We start from the raw sequence: 8,313 nt of genomic DNA, 5'->3' as shown, positions 1-8,313 counted from the left end.
ACGGATACTTGTTCTTGACTATGACCCTGTTCAGCTCTCGGTAGTCAATGCAAAGCCTCATGCTTCTTTCTTTTTAACGAACAATACTGGCGGGGCCCCATGGAGAAAAACTAGGGCGAATGAATCCCTTATCTAGTAAATCATGTTTCTGTTCTTTCAGTTCTTTCATCTTGGTAGGTGCCAGACGGCAGGGTGCCTTAGAGATAGGCACGGTACACGGCATGAGTTAAATAGAAAAGTCCACCTCCCTTTCTGGTTAAATGCCTGAAACATCGTCAGGGAACTGGAGAACTTTCTGACCACATCCACGTCCTCTATCCTCTTACTGACTGGCTCTAACACTGATTCAATGCTGGCCAAAAACGCCTGGCAGCCTCTCTTCATGAGCTTCCTTGCACACATGCAGGAAATGATGTGAGGCACCTGCTGATGTCTTCCTGCCTAAAAAATAAACGGCTTACCAATGGGCGGTCGGATAGACACGGACCTCTATCAAAAGTCTTTGACAGCTCTGTTCAAAGAAAGCCAGTCCATACCCAGAATAACGTCGAACTCTGGCAATGGTAGCACTATCAAATCTGCCTGCACCGTATATTTCTGTAACTGAAGCACCAATCCCTTCACTATCTGGGAAGTGAACATCTGATCCCTGGATGAAATCGATACTCTGAACCTTGAATCCATTGCCACTGGTATGATTCCTAGTCGTTTATCGAAAGATTCAGATATAAACGAATGTGTAGCTCCTGAATCTAGCAATCAATCCGTGGCTACACTTGAAATATATATACTTCATGCGACAAAACATACCATCAAATTTGATCGCGTTGAAACTTAAAAAATTTCTTACCAGTCATTATCCCAAAATCCTCAAAAATTCTGAATTAATCCCAACGATCCCACGAAAAGTTCAAAAATAATTCTCAAAATTTGGAATTTGGATTTTAGCCCTTAAAGTTTCAAAAATTTCACTTTGACCCTTACAAAATTTATTGAAATTTGCAGTTCGACCCCCCAACATTTTCGAATTCTAACCCCAGAAATCATAAAATTCTCGAAAATTAGACTTAAATCTCCAAAAATTCAGAAGTTTCGAAATAGTCCCCTAAAATCTCGATTTTCTTCAATTAGGTCCTCATAATATCAGTTATTACACGCAGGTCCTTAAATTTCTCAAATCATGCAATTAACTCCTTAAAGCCAACTTGATAGAACATGCACCCTAATCCTTATATGTTTGTAATTTCACCAATTAGTTCCCATAACAATCAAATCACTTAATGCATTCAAAACGGTAAACACATAAAACTTAAGCGTAAAAGTTACCGGTGATCAAAGTAGAGTATGGCTCTGCCTCAGCCTCCTCTGCTTGCATCACGTATGCCCTGCCAGTAGTGGGGCCCTTGTTCTGAGGGCAATCTGTCTCCTTGTGCCCCTCCTTTTTGCATACGAAGCATCTAAAGGTGCCCCACATACATTTGCCGTAGTTCAATCTGTTGCATTGTTTGCACACCTGTCCCTCCACCAGCTTAGGAGCCCCGGGTGCCTGAGGTGGCCTCTGCTGTCCCGGTTTCTGAAACTGTCCCATGGGCTTCTGCTGCCCCTGTAACGAACCGTACTTTTACTACTTAAAATTTGCGGAAGAATTAAAAATTTTCTTAAATATAAAAATCCATACGGTCGTCAACTCATCGTTCATAAAAATATCTTTGGAATCATCCATCACTAATAAAATTTTGTTAAAAGGAAAGCTTGTTCATAACATCTCGCATCAAAAACATAAAAATCAGAGTAAATTTAAACTTGCATAAAAACATTAAAAATGACGTGGGCGGTCCTCGGGTTTAGCCTCCGGCTCAGTCCAAGCCTGCTCCTTGGTCGCCACCTCTGGTCTCCTCATAGACATCTTCACCTTCATCGATCAAGTTTAGTGAGTCTAAAGACTCAACACGTATAAACTGGAATAGCAAGTAATACATAATAAAACCACATGCAACTTTAAAATAGGACATACATACTTGAAACTTGAACTTGCAAAATGAACTTGAACATACGTACGTACATAATTAGACGTGCCATAACTTCAACTTTGCATAAACATGCTGCATACTTGAACATACATAACTTCATCATCTTGCGTAGAGATATGTTTCAAAGCAAGTGACCCATACATAATAAACGCCTGATCAGACTAAAACACAGTACTGAGCTGACAGGGACGTATCCACTGCCACATACATGAGATCCCCGTTCATAATTTAACGGGCTGATTGGTCCCCGTTCATAATTTAAAGCTTTCCAATCACGATCTTAACCCGTTCATAATTTAACGGGCGGATTGGTCCCCGTTCATAATTTAACGCTTTCCAATCCTAAACATAACTCGGTAACAAGACATTTAGCATACCTCAAAAACTTAAAATATTTTCTTGCACGTCACACATACTTAATAGGCATTGAGGGATTCGTTGGACTTCGATCGGCGCCGTCGCTGCTGCACGTACTAACATGAAACTGCATACTTAACTTGCATAGCTTAGACGTACTTATCATGGTTACTCTCAAGCTCAATCATTTCTTAGGACATTCTAAAATTTCTCCTGACTAGACCTTGGTAATCCTTGCACTAAACCCTGACATCAAACCCCAAAGCAAAAATTAAACTTTTCCCAAAAAACGCGAGTACACGGACCCCGTTACCGGGTCCGTATACGGGTCCGTCTAAGTGCGGTGGAAAGAATACTCGGAAGGAAGAAGGGGCACGGACCCTAGCAGGGGTCCGTGTAGGGGTCCGGGTGGCTTCGCGAATTTTGACACCGAAAAGAAACAAAGGCACGGACCCCGTGCCCTAGTTCGTGTGTGGGTCCGTGTAGGCACGCAAAAATGACACTGACGAGGAAACAAATGCACGGACCCCGTGCCAAGGTCCGTCAATGTGTCCGTGTACCTGCGGGACAAGCCAACATACGAAAATTCTGAACAGGCTTTGCTTAACAGTCTAGACTCGATCGAACGGACCATGAATCGACACCATGAGACCCGTCCTAGTATGCCAAAACATTGACCCAACTCGTACAAACGCCCCAAAGCAACGATGTTCACCCTACGACACATACGACACAAAAAAAATACGGCGATTAACATTAAATCGTTTCCTACGACTTCTAATTAAATCAATTGCCTAATGACATGAAACGAAACCTCAAAAATACTCCTAACATCATTACCAATATACCTATATGCAGCAACGATCACCTGTTGATCCCCAACGAAGCCGGCAACATATACACTTCAAGAGCGCCTCAACATCAATATTTTCTGAAAATGCAGTTTGAGCAGTCCCAAGAAAAACATCATAACTCACTCAATTTTTATCCAAATAACTTGAATTTTATATCAAATCGAATGTATCAAAAAGTTCTACCTTTTTTGTATTGAAAGTATTCTAAAAATCCTGATTGAAAAATCGCAGTTTTCTACAGAACAGCAAATTACGAAATTTCAGATCCAAAAAAAAAAAAATTTCAAAACGCATTCGATGAATTTTCTGCTCAAACTTCTACGTCCCACATATATTTTTACGCGTAATAATCAACACAACGCATAATAAGACAAGATCGATGAAGAAATAACAGAATATACGTGCCTTTTGATATTTAAAAATACCGTAGCAACGATACCGAAGCGGAGATGGCGCGAGGATTGATCCGGAACGACGTGGCGCTAAAATCTTTGAAGAAAACGCACGAAAATTGCTGGGAATTTAATAGGGGAAGTGGGGCGGCTGTTTCTAGGAGTAGGAACCCTAGTTTTTGCTCTTCAAAATAATAAAACTGAATTGAAAATATGTGTGTGTGTGTTTGTGTCGTGTGAGTGTGTGTGTGTGAGTTGTGTAGGTAATTAGGGGTAAATTAGTGCTTAATTGACTAATTAAGTGTTAATTAAATACTAATTGAAATATTAACCCCTTATAATTTACTACACATCCCAAATTAAAATTTAAAACGCAGCATGGATAAATTTTAAAGGTTTTAAATTCCTAAATCACCAAATAAATAATTAGACTTTAAAATGCTGAAATTAAATAAATTATTTAAAACGCCCCATTCTCAACTTAAGATAAAGTACCGCATTTTAAATTGCCAAAAATCGTCACCGGTCTTTTCCTCGGTTCCGCCTCGAATAATCGCCTGAAATATGAAACTCGAAAAACACTTTAAGGTGCATCACATAACATCATGCAATTTAAATAAATAATGCATCATTAAAGATAACTTTTAAATTTTTAAATAAATGATTACCCATTAACTAAATGCATGGAATTTACGTGTACTGATTTTGGGCACTATAGTTCCTCCCCCACTTATATAAATTTCGTCCTCGATATTAAATCTTACCAAACAGTTCTGGATAGCGACTCCTCATATCTGTCTCATTCTCCCAAGTGGCCTCTTCCACTGATTGGTTCAGCCACCGGACTTTGACTAGTTTCGTCACCTTGTTCCGAAGTCTACGCTCCTGTCTGTCTAAGATTTGGATAGGTCTCTCCTCGTAAGACAGGTCTGGAGCCAACTGCAACGGCTCATAACTCAGAACATGCGAAGGATTCGCTAGGTACTTTCTCAGCATTGAGACGTGGAACACATTGTGTACCCCGGCCAGATTCGGCGGAAGGGCAACACGATACGCTAGTGTCCCAACACTGTCAAGGATTTCGAAAGGTCCAATAAATCTCGGACTCAGCTTGCCTCTCTTCCCAAATCTCATAACACCCTTCATAGGCGCTATCTTTTCAAAAACGTGATCACCTACGGCAAACTCGTGATCTCTCCTCCTTTTGTCAGCATAACTCTTCTGACGGCTCTGGGCGGTCTTCATCCTGTCACGAATCTTGACCACCACATCCGCAGTCTGCTGAACTATCTCTGGACCAAGTTCTGCTCTCTCACCGACTTCATCCCAATGAATCGGTGGTCTGCACTTCCTTCCATACAATGCCTCATAGGGGGCCATACCAATGGATGATTGAAAACTGTTGTTGTATGTAAACTCCACTAGAGGTAGCTTAGATTCCCACGTCCCTTGGAAATCGATCATACAGGCTCGCAATAAGTCCTCCAAAATTTGAATTACTCGCTCAGACTGGCCATCTGTCTGCGGGTGAAAAGCTGTACTGAATAGCAACTTTGTCCCCATGGCTGCATGCAAACTCTTCCAAAAGGATGAAGTGAACCTCGGGTCCCTGTCGGACACAATAGTAACTGGGATTCCATGGAATCGAATGATCTCCCTGATGTAAAGCTCCGCGTACTGCGTCATGGAGAAAGTCGTCTTCACTGGCAAGAAGTGCGCTGATTTAGTGAGTCGGTCCACGATAACCCAAATGGCATTGGATCCTCTGACTGACCTTGGCAACCCAATAACAAAATCCATAGTAATATTCTCCCATTTCCACTCTGGGATAGGGAGTGGCTTAAGCATTCCTACTGGGATAGGGAGTCGTCTTCACGGAGATGCATGTGCCTCTGTTAAGATATCTTCTCTGATCGAATCTACATTAGCCACCCACATTCTTCCCTTGTATCTCACAATACCGTCTGGCACTGAGTAGAGCATACAGCCCTTGGCTTCATCTTTCCGTCTCCACTTCTGTAACTGTTCATCTGAAGACTATCCTTGACGGATACGGTCTAGCAAATCAGACTTGACTGTCAGATTAGATAGTCTGGGAGCTCTGCCCTTACGATAAATCTCTAGACCGAATTTCTGAATCTCGGACTGAAGAGGTCTCTGCACTGACAACTGTGCTATGACTGCGAATTTTCTGCTCAGGGCGTCTGCCACAACGTTAGCCTTTCCCGGATGGTAGCTAATTTCGCAGTCGTAGTCTTTTACCAGCTCTAACCACAGCCTCTGTGTCTCGTATTCATTTCTTTCTGTGTGAAGAAATACTTGAGACTTTTGTGATCAGTGAAAATCTGACATTTCTCGCCGTACAGGTAGTGTCTCCAAATCTTCAACGCAAACACAACGGCGGCTAACTCCAAGTCATGCGTCGGATAGTTTCTCTCATGCACTTTCAACTGCCTGGAAGCATAGGCTATAACCCGACCCTGTTGCATCAACACTGCGCCGAACCCGAGCTTAGATGCATCGGTGTATAGCACAAAATCCCCTTGCCCTGTCGGCATGGCTAACACAGGTGCTGAAATAAGAGCTTGCTTTAAAGTGTCAAAACTCTTCTGGCATTCGTCACTCCACGCGAATTTAGCATTCTTCTTGGTCAGTGACGTGAGTGGCACTGCTATCGACGAAAATCCCTGGATGAACTTACGGTAGTAACCGGCTAAACCCAAAAAGCTGCGGATTTCTGATGCATTCTTCGGCTCAACTCAATCTTTAACGGCTGCCACCTTGGCTGGATCCACCTCAATTCCACTGCTAGATATTATATGCCCCTAAAACGCTATTTTCTCCAACCAAAATTCACACTTACTGAACTTCGCAAATAGCTTGCGACTCTGCAAAGTCTGCAAAACTGTCTTCAAGTGCTGACTGTGCTCCTCATGACTTTTCGAGTAAATGAGAATGTCGTCGATAAATACTATGACGAACTGATCAAGGTAAGGCTGAAATACTTGGTTCATGAGGTCCATGAAAATTGCTGGAGCATTAGTCAATCCAAATGGCATCACTAAGAACTCGTAATGCCCATATCTAGTCCTGAAGGCTGTTTTGTGAACATCTGCATCTTTCACCTTCAGCTGGTGATACCCTGATCGAAGATCTATCTTAGAAAACACTGTAGCTCCCTGCAACTGGTCGAACAAGTCTTCGATTCTAGGAAGTGGGTATTTGTTCTTGATCGTTACCTTGTTCAATTCTCGGTAATCGATGCACAGCCTCATACTCCCATCCTTCTTCTTTACAAAAAGCACTGGTGCGCCCCAAGGCGAGCAACTAGGGCGGATAAATTCCTTGTCGAGAAGCTCCTGAATCTGCTGCTTGAGTTCTAACATCTCAGCTGGAGCTAATCGGTACGGTGCCTTAGAGATTGGCACTGTGCAATTCTAGATCAATGTCTCTGACCACACTAGTAGCTGACAGCTCTTCCCCTGACGGGACTGTTACTAAATAATTCACATCGAGTCCTATGGACTTGATGTCCAAGTGACTAGCGAATGTCTCTGATATAAATGAGTGGGTGGCTCCTGAATCTATCAAGGCCTGAGTGGCTATTCTCTTAATGAAAATATTTCCTGAGAGACGTTAGCACACGCAAAACTTACATTCCCAAAAATTCTAACATTAACCTCAAACATAGCAGAAAAATTACTATCCCAAATCACTCAAAATATTACTAGCACCTTAACAATCCCGTATAAAATCCACATGCAAGGAAAAATAATACTGAACTTGGGTAGAAAAGTTTACCGGTCAGCAAAGTCGTGTCTGGATTCGCCTCTTGTGCATGCATGGCGAATACTCTGCCCTGAGTCGGCTGCTTCCACTGTGGGCACTCCTTTAGCATGTGGTCACTGGCTCCACACTTGAAGCACTTGCCTGATCCATATAAGCGTTTCCCTGGATGCTGGCGGTTGCACTTAGGACACACAGGGAAATTTTCGGGCTTCTGAGGTGCTCCCTGCTGCTGAATTGGACCCTTGCCTTTCGGTGGTCCCTGATAAGGTTTCTTCCCTGGTGGCCCTTGGTACGACCTCTTGAGCTGGGGTCGCTGATACTGATGCTGCGGCTGTTGATGCGGTGGTGCCTGGTAGGGCCTCTTGCCCAACCTGTCAGCATCAATATCCCGCTGGTCTTGTTCTGCCGCCAAAGCCCTAGATACGCCGACTGCATAAGAAGTGGGGCCAGATACCCTCACAGCACGGCGCAAGATTGGCTGCAATCCATCCAAGAAATGTCTCAGCTTTGCCTGGACATCATTCAAAATGAGGGGTACGAAGTAACACCCCCTCTCAAACCTCCGAACAAACTCTGCAACGCTGCTGTCTCCTTGTCGCAGCGTCATAAATTCCCTAGTCAGTCTGGATCGTACTTCCTCAGTGAAGTACTTGGCGAAGAACACTTCCTTGAATCCAGCCCAAGACAAGGTCTGCAAGTTAACTGCCACCGACGCACTCTCCCACCATAGTCTGACGTCCCCTGACAGAAGGAACGTGGCACACCTGACCCTATCAGCATCGGTCAGTTCCATAAAATCAAAGATTACCTCGATGGACTTAACCCATCCTTCCGCTATCATCGGGTCAGTGGTACCTGAGAACTCCTTTGGACTCATCCTTCTGAACCTCT

General features: G+C 43.3%; 1 protein-coding gene across 1 annotated transcript; it reads right to left on the bottom strand.

The window, feature by feature from the left end:
• Positions 1 to 492: 492 nt before the first annotated feature.
• Positions 493 to 1,588, bottom strand: LOC140974899 (uncharacterized). The gene is made up of 2 exons (XM_073438388.1): positions 1,327 to 1,588; positions 493 to 701 (listed from the first exon to the last, which is right to left on the bottom strand). Exons 1-2 carry the CDS (start codon positions 1,586 to 1,588, stop codon positions 493 to 495), a joined length of 471 nt encoding a protein of 156 aa, XP_073294489.1.
• Positions 1,589 to 8,313: the final 6,725 nt, after the last annotated feature.

The sequence above is a fragment of the Primulina huaijiensis genome, chromosome 4 (assembly GCF_012295235.1).
Source record: "Primulina huaijiensis isolate GDHJ02 chromosome 4, ASM1229523v2, whole genome shotgun sequence".
Classification (NCBI taxonomy): Eukaryota; Viridiplantae; Streptophyta; class Magnoliopsida; order Lamiales; family Gesneriaceae; genus Primulina; species Primulina huaijiensis.
The sequence above is the reverse complement of the archived record's forward strand: the minus strand, read 5'-3'. Positions and strand labels throughout refer to the sequence as shown.

Bases quoted from the DNA above. Each gene is read 5' to 3' on its own strand.
- LOC140974899 (XM_073438388.1), bottom strand. From the start codon at position 1,588: ATGGGACAGTTTCAGAAACCGGGACAGCAGAGGCCACCTCAGGCACCC. The intron at 702-1,326 runs GTAACTTTTACG...ATAAACGACTAG, and splicing joins ATACTCTACTTTGATCACCG to GAATCATACCAGTGGCAATG.